Source organism: Dermacentor albipictus, chromosome 3 (assembly GCF_038994185.2).
Source record: "Dermacentor albipictus isolate Rhodes 1998 colony chromosome 3, USDA_Dalb.pri_finalv2, whole genome shotgun sequence".
NCBI lineage: Eukaryota > Metazoa > Arthropoda > Arachnida > Ixodida > Ixodidae > Dermacentor > Dermacentor albipictus.
The window spans coordinates 10,474,264-10,501,635 of NC_091823.1; the positions used below are offsets into that span (position 1 = coordinate 10,474,264).

At 48.7% G+C, this 27,372-nt stretch overlaps 2 protein-coding genes across 6 annotated transcripts in view; one reads left to right on the forward strand and one right to left on the reverse strand.

Annotated features, from left to right (window-relative positions):
* Positions 1-27,372, forward strand: part of LOC135919543 (protein Shroom3-like) — a 612,939-nt gene that overhangs the window by 92,603 nt on the left and 492,964 nt on the right. For both annotated transcript variants that reach the window (XM_065453435.2, XM_065453437.1), the window contains exon 2: positions 11,041-11,192. In XM_065453435.2, coding sequence (XP_065309507.1) covers positions 11,041-11,192 — 152 coding nt within the window. The remainder of the gene's footprint in view (positions 1-11,040; positions 11,193-27,372) is intronic.
* Positions 1-27,372, reverse strand: part of LOC135919544 (uncharacterized) — a 148,954-nt gene that overhangs the window by 7,594 nt on the left and 113,988 nt on the right. For 2 of the 4 annotated variants that reach the window (XR_010569997.2, XR_010569998.2), the window contains 2 exons: positions 18,355-18,547; positions 8,639-8,837 (listed from right to left, as the gene is read on the reverse strand). Coding sequence is in view for 2 of the 4 variants with exons in the window: in XM_070535075.1 (XP_070391176.1) it covers positions 8,639-8,837 (199 nt within the window). In the remaining 2 variants the exon portion in view is untranslated. The remainder of the gene's footprint in view (positions 1-8,638; positions 8,838-18,354; positions 18,548-27,372) is intronic. The other 2 variants (XM_070535075.1, XM_065453440.2) reach the window with 1 other exon arrangement.

Below are 27,372 nucleotides of genomic sequence, written 5' to 3' on the forward strand. Positions count from 1 at the left end.
GGGCACACGGTACACAATCGCACGTAAAGAAAGGCTCGTAATGGGCGAATATGTCCGTGCGTTGTCTAGTCTACACACAGCCGCGAATACGCCATCTGATCTTACATGATTTCCGAGTGCGAATCCGGCTTTGTCCACTTGACACAGCGTAACAGAGGGAAGCTCCTGGTTTCACACAAGTTTCCAGTAAAAACTGCATGACGCGCTGCTATCGTTCAGCAACTGCAAATATGATTTATCTTCGTGCTCAATTATGGCTTCAGACGTTCTTGTGATTCATTAGACTTTATTTTGCTAAATGTTCAGGCTATCCTATTCTTCTAAACGCGCGAAGGCAATAAGTTTCCGCACGTATGCAAAATCCTCGCGAATCGCCACATTTACAAAGCAATATAGTGTTGAAAATGATCAATTTGCGTAAGTGCCAAAGTCTTTTTGAAAGCCAGAGGACGAAGTTTAGGCGAATCCACGTGCTAACCCGTCGTCCGCAGGCTGATGTTCCAGACATCGTCGAATGTCCCCATATTGTCAAATCTTCCATCTTGTTAGCTCTGATTGGCCCAGAGTGCTGGTACTGCGTCTCTGATTGGCTCGAAAGGCCGCCGTTACAGAGCCTCACAACATGGCGGAATTTGACGATCCAGCAGAGCACCCAATACTGGCTGAACCGCTGCGCTTGCAGTTCCCGCAGACACTGTAGCGCCAGAGCTCCCTCTAGTTTTTGTACGAAACTCTACGCTGCGCCACACTGCACGGTACTAATGATAAAGTGGGAGCGGCCGGCCTGAGCGCAGCGCGAGGCGTGTGTGCCTGGCCCGACCGCCTAGGGTGCGCTGTGGGTCGCGCACCTGCGGGCTCGAATTATAAATCGGTCATTTCATTCGGCGGCGGTGCTCGTGCAGAAGAAAGAAGACGCGCCGGGGCTGCCTTTCCGCCGCCGTGTTTGAGTCGTCGTCGCGGTTCCAGCACGCATGACAAAACAGCTTAACGGCCAGAGCTGCTGGCCGGCGGCGGCCGCCATTTCGCTGCAGCCTTCGAACGCGGGGACGCGTAGGTGAAGCCGCCGCGGTGGCGGCAACGTGATCTGAAACGGAATGAAACTCGGCTCGCGCGTCCGTGCGCCCGTGTGGGTTGTTGCGTCGGCCCGGAGTGTGCGCTCGCTTCCTTCCTTTCTCTGCGCGACAGGACAGCTTCGCGGAATGTGCGCCGCACAAGAAAATAAGAGGCGAGGTGAAGGAAACGGCCAAGAAAACGGCGATGCGAGGCGCTCGCGATTAAGGGAAATAGTAAAAACGAAAAGACCGAGGGTAAGGCGACGCTTCCAGACGGCGTGATACGCTGTGAGGAAGAAGGCGAGGCGCATGCAGAGGGCTCCTCGGTTTTATTGCTCGCTTGTTTCTGTGCGGATTCTGGCGAACTTGTATGCAGCTGCATGTAGAAGAAGGCAGCCATGAATCTTCGACGCTATAATAAGCAGTACACGCAGGTTGGGACACACGCGTCCTCGGCGTCAAGCGCAGAAACGCGATTCGAGTTCGCGTCTTGTCTCGTATGCGAGGAACTCGGGCGATTGAGGCGGAGGCTGGTCCCTGAATATTTACATTCGGGATGGCCTCGCTGCGCTGTACAGAAAATAAGAAAGAAATGAGCTGAGGTGCTTGCGTGCGCGGCTGGTAATAAGCTCACCGAGGTAAAACACGCGTTTAATAGCTGCGCGAACCTATCCGCAAGGACAATTCGGTTTGAAGACTGTAACGTTAATTCTGTTCACCTCTTCTGCTTTACACTGCCAAGGAAGCGAGGAGGAGTAGGAGGGGTGGGAGGGGGGGGGGGGTACGTTTAGACAAGGGGCTGCATTATATGGGCCATATATCGCGAATACGTCCAAGTCCGTTTCTTTCTGTATCTCCCGAAAACGGACACTCAAAGAACACCTCACTCACTCTCTATCTCTCTCGAGCTGTCCCTCTCTCCCCGTTATTCTGTCTTCGCGCTTAGTTGTTGCACGCTGGTACTGTTCGTGAGAAAGCCCAATAAGTTATCCATAGCGCCGTCGACTTCTTCCCAAGTTCCGTGTTCGCCACGGCATTCTATATACACTCGAAGTCTATATACAACGTGCTCCGAGCTTGTCGTGGTTTACGGTTACAGAGCACGTGAGGTCGCGAGATAGGTCCACTCAAGCAGGTCTTATAAAGAACAATAAATAATTAAATAAAGAACGAGATTTACTACGGTATGTTGGGGCAACGAGGTAACGTTTCCACAATTGGAACACGTCGTTATTATAGCACACTTTAGCACAACGAAGAAGTGCCAATTAAATTAGACTCGTTTTGTATGAAGGTTACTATCCCTCCGACAAAGGGATTAAAGCCGAAATACTTCTTGTCTGTATAAAATAATGGTCCACAGATCTCCACGAAAGTTTTACGAAATTAGCGTAGCAGTTTCTTTAAACGCGATAAAAGAAAAAGAGGTTTTGTTAGACTCCCATAATGTAACACTGTGTCCAGTTGCGAGTAGAGTGATTCGCAACAAAATAACGCGGGCTTGTGGCTCCAAGTGTAACAAGTTAACCACGTAAACAAAAGGCACTCTCTGCATAGAAGGAAAGAGTTTGGAACACTCATAACGATTACAGCAGATAATTGTACTCAGTACTGGAAAATAGAAACGGATTACAGAACTTTACAACTACTCGGCACCAAAATGTAACGAATTATTGCTACAAATTGCATGTTCAGCAATGTGATAGATTGTTACAACCAAAGCTAATCATTACTTTTGGGGCGCTACAATAAATATTTTGTTGACCCTCAGATTGAATCCAGGAAGAAACAGATAAGAATTTTTTCTCTTCTTTTCTTTTCTTTTTTTTTCTTTAGCCACCCCGGCCGGCGGCACAGAAGTGTTCTTAAATAAATGTCCTGGGGTTTTTCACACCTCCTTCTCATTAAAATTCTAATGCGCGCGCTCAAGGTACGCCACCATTATGCTGTGTGAGTCTGCAGTTATCTCGCCAGCATATGCTTTCTTACCCACTGTCACTATCAGAGAGAAAGCACGGGCTTTCGCATGCAAAATCATTATGTGCTTACATATCCTTTAGGTCGCCAAATAATCTTTGCGACGTACGGTAGATTTTGATGATCCAAGCGGTGGGAGTTCGAAAACCGGAGTCGTCGGCCGTTTCCGTAATTACGCTCGCAAGTGTCCGAACGTATATGGCGCTGACGTAAACACCGAGTTGGACACCTTGAAACCCAACTCCCCTCCGCGTTCCACAGGCGCCCAACCAACACAGCGGCGATGATGAGGTCCGTTTAGTCGAATTAGTGGGCCCGGACTAGGTGTGCTATTGCATACATGTCTTGTTAGTTATGATTGACTCACAGGGCTGCTACGGCCTCATTTATTGGCTCGAATGCCAACACGGCAAAATTTGAGCTTTCACAATACAAGTACCTCATGCCTTTTGCTTTCCTTTTTTATCCGACAAATCGACAAAGCGAGGAATATCAGACGTTCGTGTTAAAATCTATCTAGTACGAATTCTGAGACCACGCCTCCAAGGAGGCAGTCGGCAGGCGAATGTTCGTACTAGCGGAAAAAGCGCAATATACGGGAGACTTCTTGTTATCCCTTTCTTTGTGCTGTTTCCATTCTTAAAGCCATGTCCGAACTGCAAGTTGCCAAACAGCAACCTCTCTTGAAGTTGCGTTACCATGTTCGAGCGTTATTGCTTTACTGAATGAATCGAATACTGGCAGATATGTATGCGAGTCTGTAACCGTATAGGCAAAGAGAAGTTGCGTGGGATTTTAAACTATGCGCGATGGGCTGGGACCCACTTCATTTGACTTGCTCTGTGTTGAGCGAGCTGGGGAATGGTGTTAGGCGGCTAAGCACGAGGGCGCGGTATCGAATCCCGGCCACGGCAGCCGCATTTCGATGGGGGCGAGATGCGAAAACACCCGTGTACTTGGATTTAGGTGCATGTTAAAGAACCCCAGGCGGTCTAGATTATTTCGTCGTCCTCCACTACAGCGTGCCTCATAATCAGATTGTGGTTTTGGCACGTGAAACCCCACAATTTGATTTTTTTTTTTAATAGCTAGGGAGGAGCGATGGCTCTGATACCGCCTAGCTCTTGTCTGTGTCTCGTGCCGGAGACAAAAGCCGTCTCCGCCTCTGCCGGTCACAGCGCGGTCGACGAGAAACTGTGTGTGTCGCGTATGCTGTCTAAAGCCGCGCACACACGACACCTGATAGCCGACACGGCTACCGTTCACGTTTCTGTGCGGGTATATGCGCAGTGAGGCCAGGGTCGGCTCCGTTCAAGGGCAATGAACTTGAAAAGGACTTCCCAGCGGCTCCCGGTCCCGTCCCGGCGTGCAACTGCGGCCAGCGGTCCGCTTGCGCGGTCCGCTTGCGCGCCCGCGCTCGGCAGCAATCGCTTCCGCACAGAGCGCATGTCATCCTGCGCGCCTCGGTTTTAACAAAGCCGTCCATCTCGGCGGCGGCTCCTGTCACGTCGTTTTTCTCCGCCATTACGGACGTCCCGCGCCATGATTGATTCGGGCCGAGCGCGGGGCCGCTCTATCACTGCTCGCGGCCACCGTACGCCGCCGCACCACGCGGCAGGGGCGGCGCACCCGCCACGGAGCGCGCGCATGTGCGCGGGCCGCCGCGCATGCGTCTGTGCGTACTAAGCAGGGACGATGAAGCGTCAACTAGGCGGCGCCTCGATCGCCGTCGGTTACCGGTGGTGGACCACGAGTACTTCTCTAACGCAAAATCTATTTGTTTTGTGGTTTCTTTTGGTTTGTTTTCATTGTTTCCTGGCATGAAATAATGTGGGGCGCAGGCCCTGATTACTATATCAGCCGCGAGCGGATAAATAGCTGGAAAAAGAAAAACAACAGAAGTTTGAAAGTTCGAGCGGGAATCGAACACTTCTATGCCGAGCCGCAATGTTCCGTTCGAGAATGAGATATGCAAATAGAGATAGGAAATATGCCGACAACGGATAACTCAGCGGCATCCGTATCCTCCCTGCACCGTACATACCATCTCCTGACGCGTCATCGCGACGTGTCTGGCGTGTCGCGAATGCTCTGCAATGTCACCTGACCGAGACACGCGGCCGAACTCGTCAAGTTCTGGCGGGCGGCCAACAATTTTGTCGCGGCGGCGCGACCAACACGTCCATTGTTTCCTGCTCGCTAAGTCTTATTTATGCACCAGCGGGCTTTGTAACCAGCCGTTTTTATGGAGACGCTGTCCGCTCTGTCGCCGTAGAACTGAGACAGGCGTCAAAGGTCGGAGCCTGATTTAGGTTCGTTGCAGGGTCGCGTGTGTCGCCTCTGACATCATCCTGCTAACACGCGCTCGAAAATCTTGTTGCTCAGCGCAGGATCAACACCTTGAGTGGAACAAAGCGGCGTGCCGATATGGAGCGAAATACGAAGAGGAAATACCCTGAAAATTTTTTGAGGCCACTGTCTGAGAGGGGCCAGTTGGTCCAGTTGGTAGGTGAATGTCTTAGAAATCACTAAGCAACAGCAGGAATCATACGAGCGATAAGGTTGTCTGCTTAAGTTGTATCATGTTAGATTCGCTCTGTTTACTTCAAAAGATTTCGAAACGCTTCAATAGTTAGACAGAGACAGGGAGAGGAAAAATAATAAATGAAAGGTAAGAAGTTTAACCAGAAGGAAAGGTTAGACGGGAAACTGAAGGAGTGGAATTCCTTGTTGCGGAATGTCTCGCTCAAGGCTTGCTTCCCTGCCGCCGCTTCTGCTACCTTCGCAGGATGTTGCTTGAATTTATGTCGCATCTATTGGACTTACCTTTAAATGAAAGGGGAACATTGGGATCCACCTTATTGTAGCAAGAAGCTACAAAGGAAACCCGTATGGGTTTCTTTCCTAGCTTCGTGCTGCAATTTGGGTGGATGCCAATTTTTTTCTCTTTCATGTACTTTGCTTCACCTTGCGGGCTTCCGCAGAACTGAATTGCCATATTCATGTACTTACCTTTATCGACCTACAACTTGTTGTATTTCGGTTCACTTCGGTTGGCTTCGAACCACCAAACTATTCTATTAGCTCTGCACAAGTTCATCCACCCACATCTCGTCAAGGTGCTGTTAGCAGAGTACTCCTGTGCGTCAGAAAGGACTTACCATCTTATCAAATTCAGTCCAGTGATTCAGACCTTCCGAAATACATCGCATGTGAAGTATCCTTTGGTAAGCTGTGCATAACATTGATTAATCTATATCTACAACCTTCAAACCGTATTTCAGTAGAAGCGCTAGTGGATATATTTGAAATAGCTCATTTTAATGTATTTAAATGTGGATACTTGAATGCGCACAATATTATCTGGCGCAGTGATCATTGTGACGCACGTGGGAATGCTATTAAGTGCGCCATAGACAAATGCGACTTGACTGTTTTAAACGATGGATCGCTAACATTTCTTCGTGGACATATTCATTCAAGGTGCATAGAAGTTAACCTGTGTTCACAAGATCTAGTGAATGGTGTGGCATGGACAACGGATATGGAAACGCGAGGAAGTGATCATTTTCCCATCCTTGTAGATAGACCTGGCATACACAATAATATCAGGCGTTACAGCAGACTAAGCAACTGCAAAGCTTTTCGGTACCGCCTATTGGATCACATTATTCAAAGTACTACGGTTGAAAGAGTTACTGAATTTTTGCAGGAGAATGTGAACATATGCACAAAGAAGATCTCAGTTCCAAAAGATTATGCTGCGGTTGACAGGCAAATGGCGATGGCGCGATTTCTGCGGCAGGTTGTCTCCTCACACATCTGTCCCACGAATTTTTCGAGTAATTCGTTTTTTAGGCCGACCTGTAACACAGAGCTTCCTATTTCATGCTCTCGCTGTAGCTCTGGACACGTGTGAGATAATAGTTGCAGATGAATATTGCGAGCTTATTTCCAGACCTGCTTTTTCATCCCAATGTGCATAATCTGATAATTCGCTAGTGTTATCTAAGCAGAAAGTTCATGCTTGCTATTGGGCACAATAATCTCAATTAGATCCTGTTTTCACATTAAGCGAGCTTCAATGTGCAATTGCATCATGTCGCCAAAAGTCCGCTGCTGGGCCGGGTGGCATTACGAACAATATGCTCTCTTAGACATCTATAATAATCTGTGGATAGAAGAAACTGCACCTGACTCTTGGAGAGTCGCTCGACTCATGCAAGCCTATTTTAAAACCGGGTAAGACGCCCTTATGTCTTGAATCATTCCACCAAGTTAGTTTGAGGAGCTGTTTATGCAAAGTAACGGAGAAAATGATTGACGCGCGACTTCAATGGTGGTGTAATGAAACGGATCTGTTTTCCAACTACTTAGCTGGTTTTAGAAAACAGACATGCACAATGGATGCAATATTGGATATAGTAACCTGTGTGAAACACGAGCATGCACGGGGAAGCATGACGATAGCAGTATTTCTAGGCATCAAGAGGGCATTTGAACCTGTTAGTCACGTTCATGTTCTGCTAAATATGTTGGAACTCGGAATGTATGGCAGGTCCGTACGATGGATTTCTGAATTTTCATCAAATCACAAAATATTTGTTCAGGCAGGTGAAGGAAAGAGTGCTGAACATGTTGTCAAACTGGGGGTACCGCAGGGAGGCGTACTCAGCCCTTTTCTTTTTAACTGCGTCATGGCTGATGTACCAAGAAGACTGCCATGATCACACTTAAGATTTTCACTGTATGCAGATTATGTGTGCATTTGGACATTTGGATCTCATACTCTTACTTCAGGTGGCTTTGCAAAACGACATATATATATATATATATATATATATATATATATATATATATATATATATATATATATATATATATATATATATATATATATATATATATATATATATATATATATATATATATATATATATATATATATATATATATATATATATATATATATATATATATATATATATATTAGCCAACTTCTGAGCGAGCGAGGAATGGTTCTATCACATGCAACAGCTGTATCGCCCTTCTCTAGGAGGCAGTGAAAAAATTTGACTCTTAAACGGGAAGGACACCGTCTAATTATTGTCACACATGATCAATTTCTTGGTATAATACTTGATAATCAGCTATCCTCGGCACCCTACATAAAAATGAACTCGAAAACGATGTCAATGCGATAGTGACTGTACTTCGCAGACTTGCAGGCACATCGTGGCGCGGATCAGTATCGTCCATGCTGATTGTTTATAATGCATTAATACGACAAAAATTGCGTATTCCGCGCCCATATTACATGGACTTTCCCACATCTCAGAAGAGCCACTTCAAATACTTTTAGCTAAAGAACTACGCATATGTCAAGGAGTTCCACGAACGACTTCTAGCTGTTTTGTAATAACTGAGCCTGGCCAATCACCGTTTCCAGTTATGAGAACTACAGAAACATGCCGAAATTATTTCCGTCTTCAAATAGCATAAAATCCACCCATTGGTTCTAGACATAATGACACGAGATAGAAGTTATGTTCGTAAAGAAATTTTTAAAAATATCCATGTATTGCCAAGAAATAAATTTTGGGTCTCACACATCATCAGAGTCAATGAAGCAAAGTTCTCCGATGCAGAGAAGAACGGCAGGCAATTGCTCTGGTTCCCAGCGCATACGACTCCAGACATTCCCGCAGTCAACCTCAACGAGGTAGCACACCGCGAAGCTCGAGGTCTTACTCGCCGAGCTGAGCAAAGAGTGACTTCCATCGGTCAGGAGAACGCGGAGGAGGAAATCTGGAGAGAAAAAGATATATTAACAAGATTTAGTGATATTACCAAATTCTATCAAAATCGGAGGCGAGTATTACCACCGCCTCACACTAAACTGAACAGAGCTGAGTCCGTTACTTGGAGGCGAGTACAAACAGAAACTTATACGAGTCCCGTGCAACTAAAAACTTTCTACCCCGATATATACGAGAGCGATATGTGCAAGCTATGCAAGTCTGTTAGAGCCACCCTTCAACACATGTTGTGGGGATGTGAAATATACCAAAATAAAATGGCAGTCTCCCCAGAAAATCTACGGGCGCGGTGGTCGGCCGTGCTGCTCAGCTCAGAACTCCAAGACCAACTTTGGGCCGTCCAGCGAGCCAAGGAAGCCGCACGGGAGCAGCAGCTCCCAGTGGCCATCTAGGCGGCCCCAGGCCCGGGCCTCCCAATCGCCGGATTCCAAATAAAGTTATCACATCATCACATCAGACGTCGGATATCCTCCATGGCTGCTTACACTTCCAAAATCGAATTGTCAGTAGACAAGATGTTCAGAAATAGAGACATGTTCATTCAAGCTGCTCAACAACTAGCACTATACCAGATACATATGCGGTATTCAGGATACAGACACGTCTATACAGATGGCTCAAATACAGTTACCTCTTCAACTTCAGCATTCATTATAACGCACCTCAACAAACAAGAATCATTTAAGCTACCTCATGCGACTTCGCACGAGGCTGAACTGTTCGCAGTCCTATGTGCGATACAATTTATATTTTCAGTAAGAAATGCGCAAAAATGTGTAATTTTCATCGATTCACAGGCGGTTCTAACATCCCTCTGCAGCACAAAAGGAAAAACCGTCAGTGGTAGCATAATATACGAAACACTTAAAGACCTCAAAAAGGCAAGCCAAGCAAAGTATAAGATAGCATTCCAGTGACTACCACAACATTGTAACATTCCTGACAACACAGCAGCCGATGAAGCAGCACGACAAGCACACGTCAAAGGCGATGTGGTTCCTCTCTACTTTGTTTCCACTTTACCTCCCCCTCCCCTCTCTCCCCAGCGTAGGGTAGCCAACCGGATTTTTTTTCTCTGGTTAACCTCCCTGCCTTTCCCCTTTCCTCTCTCTCTCTCTCTCTCTCAATATCAGAGAATGAATTAAGCTATATTATAACGGCAGTGTCTTTCAAAATCTGTGGAAATAATGCATTGTCCGACCAAATTCTAAGAGCTCGGATTTGTATAATATTTATCCGTTTATTGAACTAAAATTTCCCTTGTCATTTGACAAAAATATGGAAACCCTTATTCATCGATTAAGGATAGGCACTGCCCACACAAAACATCTGTTACACAGAATTGGCCGTGCGGAAACCCCCGAATGTGATTGTGGATTTGTAGATGAAGATATATATCACCTCCTTCTAAATTTCCCACATCACGACACGCCAAGACGCCGACTTAAATCAACCCTAAATACATTGGACCGCAGACCCCTCAGTTTAAAGAAACTTTTGGTGTCCTAGGCCAACAATGTCCTTGCAGAAGAGCGCTTTAAAAGCACTAAAGACTTTTTTTGAAGACAGTGGCATTGGTGGCCGTTATTGACGCTTTAATGTGCGTTTCATTTCAGTGTCGCTGTATATATGTCTGTATTTGTGGATTATGTTATGTTGACTGTTTTGTTGTGACTATATGTGATAATGTAATTGCACGATGATAATGTAATTACATGCTGAATAGAGACTGCATTATTAGGCGACTGTATCATTTCTATGTTTGAGACTTTCTTCTGCAGAACTGTGGAGTCACTTAACTTGTGTATTGTATGTACCACGTATTTCTTACGTTATAGTGTTACTGTGAAAACGTTGCTTGACAAGTTCTGGTGCTTGTATGAAATGGTTAGTTCATATGTAATCTTGAACCCTGTATGTTGTAGGCTAGGCCCATTCAAGAGCTAAGGAGTAGCCGGCGTCTTAAATTGTGCATCAACATCTCCTTATATCATATAAATAACAAAAAAAACATTATACGCTCATTACGTCGCCCAATCATTTCTTTCTTTCTATTTTCTTACATTACGAGCTATGAAAGGATTGCCTTCCGAGTTGCCAATCAACTTCGGCGCTATGAGACAATTTTTGAGGACACAACAACGACGGCAACAACATAAGTCGCTGACGTGCCTGTAACGTTTGCCCCGCAGGTGGATGCCGGCGGAAAGGCCGAGGCCGAAGGTCGCATTCGGGTGGGCGACCTGGTGCTGTGCGTGAACGAGGTCCCGTGCTCTCGCGCCGACCAGGCAAGGCAGCTGGTGGACAGTGCATTCAACACGCTCACGCTGCTCGTCTGGAGAAGGTGAGTCCGAGACTCGGAGTGCGCGAACGCACGCCGCTGCGTTATGCATGCAAACGGACTTGTTTCCCTGCCGCGGCTAATAACGCTGATTCCCAAATCTTTCTCTTGGCTATTTAAGTGCGCGCTTCATGATTGGTCACCGCCGCGCCGATAACTTCGTCGTGAATTCGACCACCCGCACGAGCGGCGGGCGTCCGCTTAAGATAGACTTTGTGCATCTGGACCCAGATCTCTATACGGTATAGATAACGCTAAGCAGAAGACAAGCGGTACGTTTACGCGTGCGAGCCTAAGTGTGAACCGTTGAACCAACACACACATCCAAGAAGTTCTTAATAGGTTCTATCACGCTTCAGCATGTTTCCACAGGTTGCAACAGTCGGGACAACCATCATTCAGCAGCGTGCGTTGCACGTCGTATCGAACTTCCGTTCCTGGCACCGTGTCATTATTAAAATACGTATTTAAAGGGGAGGTTGGCGCCTTTATGGCGCCGGCTACTCCACGTTGCCTCAAAGTGCGGCTAGACAGTGGATAAAAATTTAATGGATCAATGTTACAATGAGAACCACGCTAGATGCATGCCACATCGGCATTGCTGTTCGCGCAGACGCTTTTATGCTTGAAAGCTCTTGCGAAATTTATGGGTGCCTAGCACTGGTTTCATAAAGAAGGGGTTCGCATACACTGTTTCATCGTCTTCTATGGAACATAGTCCCCGGGCAGATATGTTCTTGCTCTCCACCGGACGAGATGCTTGTTCCCCTACCACTTCCCTCCACGTGCACTCAGGCGGCTAAGCGCGTCGTCGTTCGAGAGCCCTTTGCAATCTAGGCGTAGCGGGTTACCTGCAGAGTTTTTTCGTGATGTACAAAAGGCCGTCCCGTACCGTCTACCACCCCCGACCCCGCTTTGTGCCACTACGGTGAGTGTTAAACTGTCGACCACACTTCACGTCAACAGAGACAGTACTTCAATCGCGAAGGGATTCTTGGAAGGCGTCAGAACGGCGCTAGACGTCCGAGCTCATCGAAAACCTGCTTGTCGTTATCTTTTATTTAATTTGTTAGTTGCGCGAAAGCCAGTTCCTCTTTTATTTGACAGCGCACGCAGCAAGGTTCCCTCAAATGTTGTATACTCGTCTGCTCTATCGACTGCCTATGGTACACCGGCCTCCTCTCTCCGATCCTTCCTGCTTCTTATTTTTCTCTTTTGTGACGATGCTTCACGAGGTCAGCCTCTCAACTCGCTGCTAAAGATTAAGGGGCCCCTCGCCAGGTTTGGTCATTTTAATTAAATAGGCAAGCGCAGCGTATACATTACACGCTGACGATCGCGTCTGCAAAGTATTCAAACGCGGCGCGTCCCCGCGAAAACAGCTGACATTACAAGCCAAACGCCGTGCGCCCTCCCTCTTGAGAAAGTTGCGCCCCCGGCCAGAGGGTCAAGGTAACACGCACAAATGTCTCTACGTAGCGTCATTTCCTTCTTTAAATCGCTACTGCTCAACGTAAAACGCACTGCTAGCTAAGTCATTCACTATGACGTGTGCCTTAAGTTCGGTTAACCATCCAATGCGGAAGGCGCAACGCCGCTGCTATAAATGTGCAGCGCAAGCAAAAAAAAGTGTAAGAAAAAAAAAAGACCAAGAGAAAAGGGGCTCGACGTGTGAACTCGACGCGGTCCCTCGGCTCCAGGCAAAACGGAAGAAACACCGAGGCGAAGGAAGAGAGTTGGCAGGGACGCTCGCCTCGTGGCGGCATTATAACAGGACAGTTAATTTCTTGTCTCCTCTCATAATGAACCGATTTGAGAAATTATTTCGCTGAAACGTTCCTTAGACCGCATTTTACAACTTCCAACGTACAACCAAAATTTGCAATGGCCCTTGGGGAGGGGCCTTTAAGGACTTCGTCTCTTACATCGCACGGCGAAGAAATTATACACATCCAAAATGTTACAAATTGCACGCGCAGCCAGCTACGAGGCCAAAACTCTCTTGTTGTACATCAGTTAGGTATCACGAGTAGGCAAATGAGCTACAAGGAGCTAGTAGTAGCTCCGAGTGTCGACAAGCACAGTGACAAAGCGCCGAGACGGGGCCTTTGATGTTTCTCATCAAGAAGATGATGCAGTGAAATAACCTGACGCCCTGTAGCCGCTGCTTTAGCTCTGGAAAAATACTTCTGGCGATATATCAGCTGGGAAAATCATGGCTGCCATAAAGAGTGTTCTTGCTACGCTTCAGTAGCCTCGATATCTCTCCGCCAGAATGCAAACGTCATGAAGCGCACATGTACGTGTACATTACGCAGAAACAGTGAACTGTGCAGACCTCACAGTTACCTTCGTCATGCAAATCTACATCCCCAGCGTGAAGTAGCATACTGGAGCCACATCTCTCGATAGAAATTACTCGACTCGGATCATTCTTGGATTAATAGCTTCCTTCTCGACGCCAGCAGGTTGAATCAGAAGGCGAGCTGACTCATCCCAATCCGACCGCATTTGCATGCATCTTGCCAAGCAGTTTGAGCACGTCAACCCACCCATTACAAGTAGGTTGAACTGAAGTTGCCTCGACGCACGTTAGTCCTGACTCGTTAGCGTTTACGTCAAACCGACTACCGGATCTCGGCCTAACATGCCGACTCGACCCGATTTCATCAAATACATCTAAACGTTGGTAATTTTTCCTCTCTCTCTCTCTCTCTCTCTCTCTCTGAAGAAGACGTACTTTAGCACGAAAGGCAGTTCACCGTAATAAGGTAAGCCACATGCGAAGCGCTTCTCTGACAACTGATCTTCATTGTGAGGAGCTACATTTTTTTCATTATCGAAAAACCGAAGCTGGGACCATTACTAACACTGCATGTACACGCTGGCGTCCACTGCAGGGAGGCGCGTCGAGTGGCTGTAGGGACAGGATACTTGCCACATGTTTTTCGAAGACTTCGGGTAGCCGATTGTCATGTATCACCCGCTTCCTTTGCGTCACATTATTTGGGAGATTTAAAAATAAGGGACACACAGTTAGGGTACGCAATCCGCCAGGCGCACAAAAAACAAGACAAAAAGAGAGTACAAAAGCATGCAAATGATACGGCAATTGAGTTCGTGCCGTTGCGTATTCTAAGCCGCTTAATTATGTAGTGTAGTGGAGGGGCACAACCATGGAGAATATACACACAGAATTCCTGCAGCGGAAGCAAAAAGCTGGCACACCAGCCAGTGAGGCAAGAGCCGGTGAGCGGAGTCGTCAAAGGCTGGAAGTTGTGCCCCACGTGCACAAGATGAGCCACAACTTGAAAAAATTAGGTATGGAGGGCCGATCCCAACAGGCTGGCCCAATTACTGTGTCTCCGCACCATGGGCACCTCTAAGATAGGCTGCCAAGTGAAGCACCCCCAGACATACGTGCAGTGCGCCACCGGGGTGGGGTGGTGTATAGGAAATCCCCCAGTCTTGCGGAAAGTCCTATGTAGGGCAAACTAGCCGTGGTGCTAATGGTCGAATGAGGGATGATGCTAATATCTTGAAGAAAGACTTCACTGCGCATATTTCTGCGCACTAGCTGTAAATCCTGCTCTTGCCAACCGAGAGAGAGAGAGAAATCGTCTTTAATGAGCATAAGGATGGCTTGATTTGCAGGAGGGGTTCCCTCTTTACGGGAACCCATGCGCCGTCTTGGCTGCGACCGCCCTTTAAAGCAACATGATCTGGTCCAAGAGGCGGGAGCTGGACAGCAGCGGCTCTCACTGCTCTTGGGGGTAGGGGTTAGGGGGTAGAGGAGGCAAGTCTGGATTTTGTTTGCAATTTATGATAATGTGCCTGACGGTTCCTAGCTGTTCGCCGTATTTACATCGTTCGCTATATTAGAGTAGGGGAACATGAGATGGAAGCCTCCTTGGGTGCGGGAAAGCGTTGGTTCGCAACAATCTCAGTGTTGTCTCTTGCGTCTTCGTGAGCTGTGGATGCTGTTCTGGGAGTGTTCTGAGGTTTATTCTGTAGTGTTTCTTGGTATCTTGTCAGTCTATTGAGCCAAGGTTCTGGGCAAAAGCAAAGACAAAACGGCACGTGAACTACTGGAAGCGTTTAACATAAAAGTAAAATAGTACTGCATGTGCATGTGTGGCTCGACTTTGATAAACGCCCTCTTATGTCGATTAGGGCTGATGTGTCTGCGCATTGGAAAGAGCATATATAATGTAGCTCAGTGGCATTTCAATAAACTTGTTAGTGGCGCCTGTGATGTGTTCCTGCGTGTCTATATTCTTTGCGGTTGTACCCTTGCGCTACATCATCTCATTAAGTAAGCAACAGCTGGCCCAGCAACATGTGCTTCTGCCTAATCCGCTTGTGTATGCTGTTTATAAAACTCCCTATCGTCCAATTACTGTGATGCTGCTTTTGACAGCTTGCAACCTTGCAAACTCACAGAGAATGAATGAGTCATTACGTAAATAAAACAGGTCATTGACAATGTAACCACCGATTCGTTTCTCCCTCCGTATGTGCGCCGTCTGTGGTCAAGGTAGCTCTCATTTTACAACCTCCATTATCTTTTTCCGGCCCCGCAATTCTTTCTGCTTTCGGCCGCGAGTTCCGAAGAAGCTGTGGGCAGTACCATGTGACTTTCAGCTGCATCGCGAGCGGATGCAGGTACAAACAAATGAAACGGACGGCACATAGAGTTCAAAGGGAGCCCGTCGTGTGTCCACTCTGTTTGCCGGTACCTGTATTGTTCCCAGAGGGTCAAGAACCACACAGCCGAGGTACGGAACAACGACCTCGAGTGCGGGGCCTTTGCCGAGCATTTTGGACTACCGCGCTAACTTGGGCACCACCCGAGGTGGAACTAATCCCTTTACGAGACACCGAGTCGTAGCACGTGTCTGGAAACATCAACTGTAAGCACCTTGTCTGCATTGTGTACTGCATGCATTCGGGACTTCGGACAGGTGATTCGAGGAAAGCCAGGAGTCGTGCGAGCTTGTTTGCTTGCTTGTTCGTGGAGTGCCCAAAGCGTTGTGCAAGCTTAAAAGGACGTTGTCTGGACACGCGTAGTTCACTATACGCACGTGCAACATTTTTTTGTTTCTTTCTTGAGTACGCGATTTTGGTCTTCGAGGAGCGTGGGAAAAATTGATGGTTACCGTCTTTCTTGTCTTTTTGTGCGTGGTTTAATTGCCGGGGGAGCAACTTCTAGCGGCCCTTTTACCAGCGTTAACTATCCGCGCTTATCCGGGCGAAACGTGATGATAGCTCGTGCTCTTCTCTTTTCTTTTCAGAGAAGAGGATTTCGTTGAAGTGATTAGAGGCGACAGCCGTTACAACCGGGCTATATGATGACTGAGTCACTAATATCCATGCGTTACTCTTTTTGTATATGTATTTCAGTATACGGGAACACTGTATATTACATTGTTACGCCGACGAAAGGCGTTTATTGACAAGCCAGGTAGAGTCAGACGCCGGGACGGCCTTGATCAGCTGAGCGCCTATCGAGATTCAGCTAGCCAGCCGCACGTGGTCTTCCTCTTCCACCTGTCTTGGATACCTTTCATACTGTTGAGGCGTAAACCCACTACGCACGCAAGAGTGTCACAATATATAGTATCTATATGCTGTATTCAGGGAATCCAACATGCACGTATGAGTGAATAAAACAAGGAGCGAAGTGCTTCAGCAAATTCGGAGGTTTTGCCCCATAGCCTTACTCCCCCGTTTACGGCTGACATGGATAGACGGACAGATGGTTGGATGGATGGATGGAAAAAAAGAAAGTGCATCATTCACATCACCAGTTCATGGGTGCTTTGTACTTCACCTCTGAGGAAATAAGGATTACCTGAAGACGTCGTATAGCTAGTGCTAGAACTAGAAGTGTCCCGTGAGTGTCGTGAGAGGGGGAGCCAAAATTCGTCGCCCCTGAAGTGCTCTTGCGCACGTGCCAGGATCGTCGTCCAATGGTGAAAACGCTTTTTTTCTTCTCCAAATTTCTCATTGCTAAATTGGGGCGTGCGAACCTTACACGATTGAACAGCGTGAACGCTTCCAAGGGCAACATCGTCTCGCTGAAGTCACGTGGTGCGTTACAGCGCACGTGCGCAAGGTTCATCTGCGTATACCAGCAGCAGCAGCAGCAGGCCGAAGGGCGCTGTGCTGCGTAGCATGCGCGCCGCTTGCTGCACCGGCTGTGCAGCAGCAGCGGCAGCAGCGCATGCAGCGGCAGCCGGGTCGTTAAACCCTCAGCTGTGCTGCCGGCCGTCCCGGCGGCGGCGGTGGTGGCGAGCGAGGCAGCGGCAAGTGTCGCAGCCGTCGCTCGTGGAGCCTGCCGCTGCGCTCGGCGCGGCGCTTTTCGCTTTTCACCCGAAGGTCATGGCCCCGCAACTACCTCGCTGTCGCCCTGGCAGCACGACTCCTCCTTCGTGCTCTCCCCCTCTCGGACGCTCGCGTTCTTGCCAGTTCGTTTTGTTCCATGTGCTCCGCGGTTCCTTCTTCCTTTTCTTTATTTCTCTCTGCTTGAGCTGCGTTGCAGCGGCTTCCTCCGAACGAAGCGGAAAGATTGGAATGACAACGCACGTACGCACACGCACGGACGGACAGACGTGTGTCCGCACGCACGCACGCACGCACGCACGCACGCACACATACACACACAGGTTAAAAAGATGCTCCGCGCTTTCCTTATTCACTTTTCTATTTTTTTCTTCTTCGCAGTGTTTGAGCACGCTGCTTGTATTCGCAAAAGCGGGGATGTCGGGATAACATGGCAGGGAAATAAACGGCCCCGCGATTTGTTTGTTATTCTTTCTTCACCCGTAGAAGGGAACGTTCGTTTCGCGTGGACGAGGGCGCCCTGGCTGCCGCGGCACCGAAAAGCAACCTTTCCGGGAGCTGCAGAGAATTTTCGGAGCCCATGGCTCGGAAGGGTGGTGGTCGGACAGCCGGCGCTGAGAGCACTGCGCACCCGACTGTCCAGTTTGCAGCGCTCGCGCTCCCGGAAAACGGGTGCTTGTGGCACGGGCGCTTCTGAACTTGGGGCCGGAGAAAGATATAAGCGAGGTCTGCTGATGTGGTGGAGTTCGTCGAAAGGGACAAGGCAACGTGGCCTGCATGCTCTGTCAGGAGAGAAAGAGATGCTGACTTCGATGAAAACCTCTAAATGTTAGCCTGGTAGTGACGGTGGTGTTTTCAGCAGGCGGGGCGCCTGGCATACATAGTCGGCAATTGTTCCGCCCGAACCTCCTGTGAGTTTAGATAAGGGGCGTGTCACCAGCTCTCGAAGAGCCCCGTGTCTCCCATGAAGGCAATCAGCAGTCGTTGCACTCTCTTCCCGATTGCCGCGGGCCCTGCAGGGAAAACGACGTCTTCAATGGTGTTGGATGAGAAGTATGACGTACGCAGGGATCACAAAAACGCACAAACGGCACATACATCCACGGATAAGCACATACACACTAAATCTGTTCACAGGGTCTCATTAATAAGGCCTTTAGATTTTAAACTGACGGAACAATGAACGCCTCAGCGTGTTACTCGCGCGCGCAATGAATTTTATTTTCCGTAATGTTTTCCGTTCTCTTTCTACCTTTCTCCAGACAGGGTGGCCAACCGGACCCAGCCTAGATAAGCTGCCTGCCTTTCCCTTATCACTGATCTATCTCTAGAAAAAGCAGAAGCGCTTTCATACCTCGCATCGCGCAGGTGGTGCGAGTAGAGTGCACGCAAATTGTTCCAACTTGGAGGTGTTTGCTTATGTGTGTGTAGCGCGAGCGGTGAATATGGCTTGTTCTTCATATCCGCTGTGCTGCAGCTTCGGCGCCTTAGGCTTATTCTCTCACGACTGCGCCCAATTAACGTGCGCATACTTCCGCCCTACCGGCTGCCTACGCATGTAATTGCGGAGGTGTTTCGCAACAAGGCCATTGCGCGAGTCGTATATGAGTGGATAGCTCCCCTCTTAGCCACTTGCTCATGACGATTGATTCATTGATTATGACATTTCAAATGTCGCCAACAGTTATGTCGCTTGCTCTCCACAACGTCATATGAATGAAAATATGGTGAGAGGTTAATTGAATCCTTACAACCACGTGTTATAAGCTCGCTTGACACACTGTGACACACACTGCGAAAGGAAGGCAGAAATACATCTGCGTCGTGAAACGTCTCAGGAGAGCAGCCTTTGTATCGACAAAAATTTTTAAACGCCTCTGTGCTTTTGTTTCTTATTTTTTATTTCCTTGCTCGGACCTCTAGTTTGTCGCACTCACCCATAAAATGTCTGATAATGTGCGCTTGACCCCGGAATAAGAATTACGGCGCGTGTTTGGAAGTGGTAATGAATTCATTTCTCTTTCGCGCAGTTGACCGGGCCGCTCTTTTTCGGCCGCGGCCTCGTGACGGCCAACCCTTTCGCGTTTCCAACGACAAGCACTCGGGCTCCTCATCAATCGCGTGGTGGATTCTCCTCGCAAGTGGGCAGGAGGCGAGGAGCGGGGTACATAACCACCGCAAGGAAGAGCCAGCGCTCTGGAGAGGAACGAGAAAGGCCAAACCTCTTCGCCAAGACAGATATCGTTCGAGCGTTCAAGGGCGGCGACAAGCGCGTCGACAACTAAACGCGGTAGCGGTAGGAACTCGCGCGCGAGAATGAAGACGTATCGATTGTCGACTGACTACAGCGCCGTAAACGCGCTCGCTTATCTCGCCTTCAACAACGTCAAAGGCTCGCGCGGCGTGTTCTCGGGGCTCGCTATCGCCTCTGCAACAAGTCGCCCCACTTCCTGTCTGGAGCGCTTCTTTCCCGCGCTGCAGGTCGACACCGCGGTGCAGCGGCCCCGTCTGCTCACGGCGTTCCTCTCGCAGGGGTCGTAAAGCGATGCGCGCGCGCGGCGGGCCACTAATTAGACACAACGATTCGAGACCCTCCCGCGGCAGCGGCGCGCTCACCGCAAGTGCGCTAGTGACGCGTAAACAGCTCCACATCGAAGAAAATTAGAACAAGTTATTCACCTTTATTTTTCACCATCGAAAATCGATTTCTTCAACAAGAACAACGCGATGCTATTTTAGTTAGAATGTTATTCGTACGGCAATTAATTAAGTAGCAATTGTTTTGCTGAGCTATGCACAACTCAAAACTAGCTCCAGCGTGTCAGACACGCCAGTATGGGTTTTGCGTTTAGTTTCCAATGCTTAGTTCAGAATTCCAAGTGACAGCGTTGTGTGGCCCTTTGACAATAGACAGATTTGTAATGCCCTCTGGAATGCCTTGTTGGTGATCAGGGTACTGAGATAAATAAATAAATAAATAAATAAATAAATAAATAAATAAATAAATAAATAAAGTTAGGTTGGCGTCCCCAGCTGCTCCGCACGCAAACGCGCTCGCTGCTGGCACCGGTAGTTCTTTGTTAGATGGTAGAGCTTACAAGAAAAATTAAGCGTCTACCGAAGTTGTAAGCACGATGCTTCAGGCAGCATGCACTCGAACAATGCTTTGTAAAAAACTATGGAATGATGGGCAAACTAAGAAATTTCATAAAATTGGTTATAGTGGCTTGAAACAGCTTTGCGACTTTGCAGATTGATAATTTTCGACAACACATTACGCGACAATTCGCTTCACGCACCAATCTGGAACTGCACCAATCTTGAAGAACCAATCAAAAAGCGTGCAAATTATCAGCCGTGAGTTTATTACTCACGGAAAGGTATATTCCACGCGCCTGAGGCTGCGATAACGAAACAAGAAAAAAAAAGAAAGTTATAATGAAAAGAGGGTGAGAAAGCAAACAAGAAACTAGTTAAAAAGTTAAGTGGCGAAAGGTTACGATAACTCAAAGGTAAACTAAAGATACACATTATTCTATGTGTATTCGTAAATTGCCTTTTTATAATGCCAAAAAAGAAAGCATTCTTGCCGTAAGAAGACGCATGTGACATAAGCAAAAAAAAAAGACGCAATAACAAAAGACTGGTGATGACACCGCATTTAAGTCCCCGCATAAACACGCGGTACGTGACGTCATGAATTTTGATGGCGTCATGCTCACGCCTAGTTAACTTTTCCTAGGTAAAGATGGACGGCGTTGTATTTTAGAAGCGCCCAGGACTGAACCTGGCTAACTTCAATTAAGGACCTCTGCGGCGGTGCAATGGCCTAATCGAAAAAAAAAAAAAAACGTGCGCAGCTTGCACTAGTGGTGTAACGCTGGAGTCAACAGCGGAAATGGTGATCAGCTTTTACGTGGCTTGTTTGAGTTGTTTGTAGGTTTTGGGAGGTTATGCTAGGTTTTGCTAAGTTGTCTCGACGGGTTGACGCTGGAAGTTTTCGAGCAGTCAGTCGCAGGCCGGGTTCGCTTTCTTGGCGACTTCGAGCGTTCAGGCGCCGACTCTCGCGCTCCTTGGACTCAAACTCGGGATCCTCGACTCGACGTCGCCTGTTCTCAGCCGCAGCTTCGGCGCGGTGTTGCGGATCAACTCGGCGGCGACGCATGGCTTCTCGCTTGGCAGAGCGGCGCTCTTTGTGGTAAGCCCATAGAACAAAGAACCGTAAGCCGCTTCTTCTTCAGGCGTCCGGGCTTTCTTCGGTCTCCTCACGGCAGCAGCATGTACGCACGGAGTAGAGGAGGCGAGAGGTGTGTCGCCGCGCCGTCTGTTCCGAGCTTTTACTCGCCTGTGACGTCACGACACCGCCCTACGCGGGTGGGGTGCGAGGAGGTTACGTGACTCGGTGCTTTCGCAGGTGGTTGCTAGGCGATGCGAGTTGCAGATGGGCTGAGTGTTCTGGTAACGCTCCACGGTGTAACTAAAGCTTAAACAACTCTGGTGTTAAAAAAAGAAAAAAAAATCTGTGAAATGTGTGATGTGACACTGACGTATCGGCGCTGCGATTCCGGCGCGAGAATTAGGAAAAATCCAATTTTTACTTTTCATCTTCTCTTCCAATAGTCAACCTCTTACGTGAAATTGACGAAAGTAGAGCACTGAAGGGATACCTTATCTGTCTAAACTGATTTAGTGTTTATCGCTAGTGTCCATTTAAAGCAAAGTGCCTAATATGGGTGGCAAAGTTTAAGCTTACTACTTCAACAAGCTAGTGTGACCCAACAACCTGGGTCAGCGAAACAGAGGACTCACTAATACACGCACTTCTTCGCGTACAGACAGCTTGCCATATATATATATATATATATATATATATATATATATATATATATATATATATATATATATATATATATATATATATATATATATATATATATATATATATATATCACCCCGCGTCTCCATTGTTGAGTGATTGCCATATGTGAGAAGTATTGCAGAACTCGACTTGTGTTCATTCTATTTCTATACGAGGAGCAGCAACGGACGGACGGGCAGTCAAGACTTGCTGATGGGCGGCCATCCCGGTAGACGATGCACGTGAAACGAGCGGCGCCAGAAAGCGGGCGCGTTTGTTTGTCAATTATTTGTCGGCATTCCGGCGACCCTCTACATCCCCCGCAGATCGTCTGTCCGTCCGTCCATCCGACCTCGTGTAACACCGTACAGTTGAGGAATACACACCTACCCCAGCCATCACAGCGTTTAGCGCGGGCGCGTTGTTATTCGCGCTGAGCGTAGACGTATACCCCCCTGTGCGATGTGCTTCACATTTGAGGCTAGGTGGCTGAACATGGCGATGAATGACGTCGCGCGCTAAAAGGGAGGCCGTCAGGACGCACCACGACTTTACGAGCGACCGAGTAACCCGTCGCTCTGTCTCGCTAATTACGTGCACGGAACAGCTTCTCCGGCAAAGATTGGTTGTCCCAAGGATTAAGGATACTGATTGTCTTTGCTGACCACGTCTCAAGGCGCGCGCATTCTCAGGGCAAATCAGGACAAATCAAGACAAGTAGCAAGACAAATCCTGGCACCCGGACGCGGCGGTATAGTCGCCTTGTTGACAAGCCTCTCTTTCGGGCTCTCGTATTCAGGTACAAATGTGCGGGGGCAGTTTGTGGGCGGAGAATACCGGTCGTGTTCTCATGCTTTGATGACCACCCATTAAGACCGCGTACGTTAGTCGCCTCGTGTACGCCATACTCCGCGTGTTCAAGTCGTGCCTCCATGGCATTCTCGTCGCCTTGCTGACAGGCAAACTTAAGGGATCGATCGCTGAGACCCTGTGCCTCTACGTCGCTATGTACATGCAAGCTTTCTCGTCGTCACCGTCATCCGAGTAACGTATATACAACAGATTGCAAGCGTCATTTATGTCGTACTGCACGCAACTGCAGTGTCGGTAGCGCAGGGTGAGGCGCGCCGGGGCCCGGGCCATTAGCGGGGGGCATCTTGGTTGGCCCTTGTTTTTCGGCGGTGGCGGCGGCGGCGGTGTCAGGCAGGGGGTGAAACGGGTTTGGCCGCGATATTTCGGCCGCCGCCGCCGCGGGAGATCGGCATAGCAGGCTCACCGCGTGCCGCTGAGAGAAGACGACCAGCAAGGGCGGATATGCAGCGTCTCGCCCCCCTCCGGTCGAGGACGGCCAGATCGCCATTGCGTCCGAGGCGGAAGAAGGGCGCCCCGGCTGCAGCGCGCATTGCAGCGACGCGGTTCGCGTGCTTCCGCTTTCACGCTGTTGGTGGCGGTGGTGATGAAAGCAAACCAATGGATCCGAGTGCGTCTCTCACGCAACGTGCGCGAGGAGCCCGAGAGTTGTGTGCCGATAGATGTAGCAGTAACGTGTGGGCAGCTGAGTGCGCTCCGCAACGATCTCTAACTGGGTATCTTGTCGCTAATACTGTTGCACGGAACTAACTTCTGCTTTGTCTGTAGGCTGAAGAGGACAATACGTTTTTAGAAGTTTAAGAAAGGCGCCACTAAAACCTGGCCATTTGAACTTTGAGAAAGTTTGGCCTTTGAAGACATGAGTGAAACGTGCAGTGAAATATTTATTCCTTAAATTGCGCGCTGACACATTTAAATTGCACTGACTCACTGACAACATGCGGTTTCGAGAAAAATTGTTTCTTTGTCTCGTGGACGCCAAACTGCATTATCTCCCAACATGTACGAAATCATGAAACATGTCTCCGGGGATTGTTGGGACAAGGTGGACATAATAAAGAAGCAAAGCCAGTTCCGCACAGTGCGAGCTGTCAAAACAGCTTGTGGTCGTTTTGTCAAGTTTGAAATAGTGTTTAGCGCGATTTTCATGAAAGACTTTTGTTTCGTTGTCGTCGTTTTGCTAGATTCGAGCTTCCGTTCCGGATTGCGCGCACTCTTCAGTTGCGTGAGGTCGTGATCAAACCAGTCGATCGCACACCTTGCAGCTGCGGCCGCACTCACGGTCGAGGAATTCTCTTTTGAACCGTCCATCGGCACCCTCCGTGGGAGGAATCTCTCTGCGTCGAATCTCTCTTGCCTCTGCTGGCGCTTGGCTTGGGTTGCCTTCTCTTCAAAGTTGGAGTTGGCACGCCTATGCCGACGCTTGGCTTGCGCTTCCTGTTGTCGAACCTCGGCGGTAGCGGCTTCCCTCAGCCGGCGTTTGGCTTGCGCTTCTGGCCCTCGAAGCTCGGGATTTGTGCGACGTCTGCGCTGCCGCTGACGTGCGAGCTCCAGCTGCCGCGCGCGCCGAACGGAATCCATGGGGCGAAAGGGCGCGCGCCGGCGAAACACCTGCTCCCATACCCCTCTCTCTCCCCCCTCATATGGCCTATCCCCCATAGTGGGTTTGTGCCATTAACTTGCCTCCCTGCGTGACACCGGACGCCGGACGGCGAAGGCTCGACTTAGAACAGTTCCGCTGTTAAAAGAACACCTTACTTATATGAAGAGATTGGGATGGAGTCATGTGGAATTTTGCCCGTGCAAGATAAATAGTTGTATGTAGATAAATAGTTTTACCTGTGGACAATAGAGAAAATGTGTGCGTTCTATTCACGCTGCTGAACTATCACAGCAGAAGATCAATAACAGGATGCGAACGTGACACATAGGTATAGTACTGAGGCCACGTTGCGTTCAAGAAAATTTAATACAAAGCGCGGCTTGCCCTACGTGGTGTTTGTACTGCAGAGCCGGAACCTCCTTAATGGGTTTGAAAATGATGAACTTTTACGCTTGAAGAAGCTTCAATGTAGCCGCATATTAGAGAGTGGCTAACCCGATTTCCTGAAAATATTTGCGTAGGAACTGTGAATTGAGAAGCAGGCAATAAAGAAAACAAAAAAAGTGATATTTAGGCGTGACCCGCTATACAATATTGATAAAAGATACATTCGAGCTTTTAGTGCACAACACTTTAGGTGGTAGTCGATTTTGTGCGTGCCCAGGGAGTTTAAGCGGTGCCAAAGAAATATAGCCTAAGGAGAAAATGTATGCCCTTCTGTCAGCATCTTCGTCATTGTGTCTTTTACTTTCAGTTCTCCTCCACACGGCGTTACTTGTGGTGGTGGTATCGCATCAGGCGGGCTTAGCTATTCATGTTTGCCCGTCAATTGTTCCACTGATCATACGATGCTTTGTTAACGCCGGTGTGTCATCAAACGTTCATCAGCTCAGGGTGTCGGAGGAAGGCGATCAACAGTCTCGAAACTCTTATTTGCTGATTGCTCAGCGCTCTACAGGGAACAGAGCGGAGAAGCGGATCTCCCAGCCTTACATAACTATACGTTTGGGCGTAGGCGGATCCAACTCTAATATGATACAGTGCAGATAGCCTTGTCTGCGTACTAAGTCCTTTGACCACCCAGTGTTGATGTGCAGTTTTGTGGATCATTCCTCGTATCCCACAGTGCAAATTTAGAACGTTAAATATAAATTTATATATCCATATGCTTCTTCCGAAGCAAGTTATTCTTTGATGCTTCACTCTATGTTATCTCCTTTTCCGTACCAAATGTTGAGCAAGAATCCGGATTCGTAATACTTTTAGTTCGTAAGCATTGTTCTTCTTCCGCCAACCAGTCTTCGCAGTGAATTTAATCGCTTCAATGATGAACAGGTGCTATTGTCATTAGGAGCTATTTTGAGCACGAGCCAACCCAGGACAGTGGCGAACGAGATAGTAGTAGTAGTATAAGACTTTTATTCAGCTCAATATTACAGGCGGAGCATATCGACCGTCTGGGTGGCCAGTCGACCCTGTTCATCTTCACCTTCAGCGCCAAGCCAGTCGATCCAGGTGGTGATGGAAAGGGAAAGGGGAGGATAGGAACTTGATTGCTGAGCAGCCGGACAGTAGAATTGGCAATGGGATAGGTCTGCATAAGTAGAGGGGTAGTTGGGACAGGAGAGGTCGGAGCGATAGCGATAGAGAAAGAGGCGGGACGAGTTAACCAGTGCAGTCATTTGGATGTGCCGCAGAAGGCAAGCCTCCGGTGCAGTGAGGGAGGGATGAGAGGGAGGGTAGAGGCGCTTGTCGAGATGGACCTGGAGGTAAACTTCCTTGATAGTACGGCGCATGGAGAGTCCCCCAGAATCCTCCGAGGGCCTGGACCAGGAGATCAATGGTGCCCAGTTGATAGCGCCACGGGCGAGCTGATGGGCCAGCTCATTGCCGTCAATCCCTGAATGCCCAGGGACTCAGCGGAGGAAAACGGTGGAAGGTTGCAGTGCGGAGACCACTCGTTCGACCTCCTGTCGGGGTGAAGGGGGTAAGGTGCGGTTCCGTATGTGGTAAATGGCGGCTTGGGAGTGGGTGTATATCGTGTACTCTGGGAGCGAGGGAAGGTAGAGAAATGATTGTAGGGCATGTACAATGGCAAGGACCTCGAGAGAGAGTGCATCCGGAGGGTGTAGGTACGGCCTACTCGTGTGAGTTTCAGGTGCTGGGAGGTGGGGATGGTAGATAGCGTAGCCGCAGGAACCTCGAGAGCTATGAAAGAGGCATCCATGTAGGCTAATCCCTAGGTATTAAAGATGGGGGAATGATGCTGCGCGGCCGCGTGACGACGGCCGGCATGCAGGACAGGGGACATGTTGGACGGGAGGGGGAGGATGCGAAGATCGGGAGCCGGGGTGGATATTGGAGAGGTAAACGTGGAAACAGGAATCGGAAAGATGCCCACCTGGGCCGGTAATTACTGACCCTGACGGGTAAGAGAATGCCGGGCAAGCTGGGAATCACGGTGGAGAGAGAGAAGAGAACGAAGAGGATGGAAGAGGCCTGTGGCA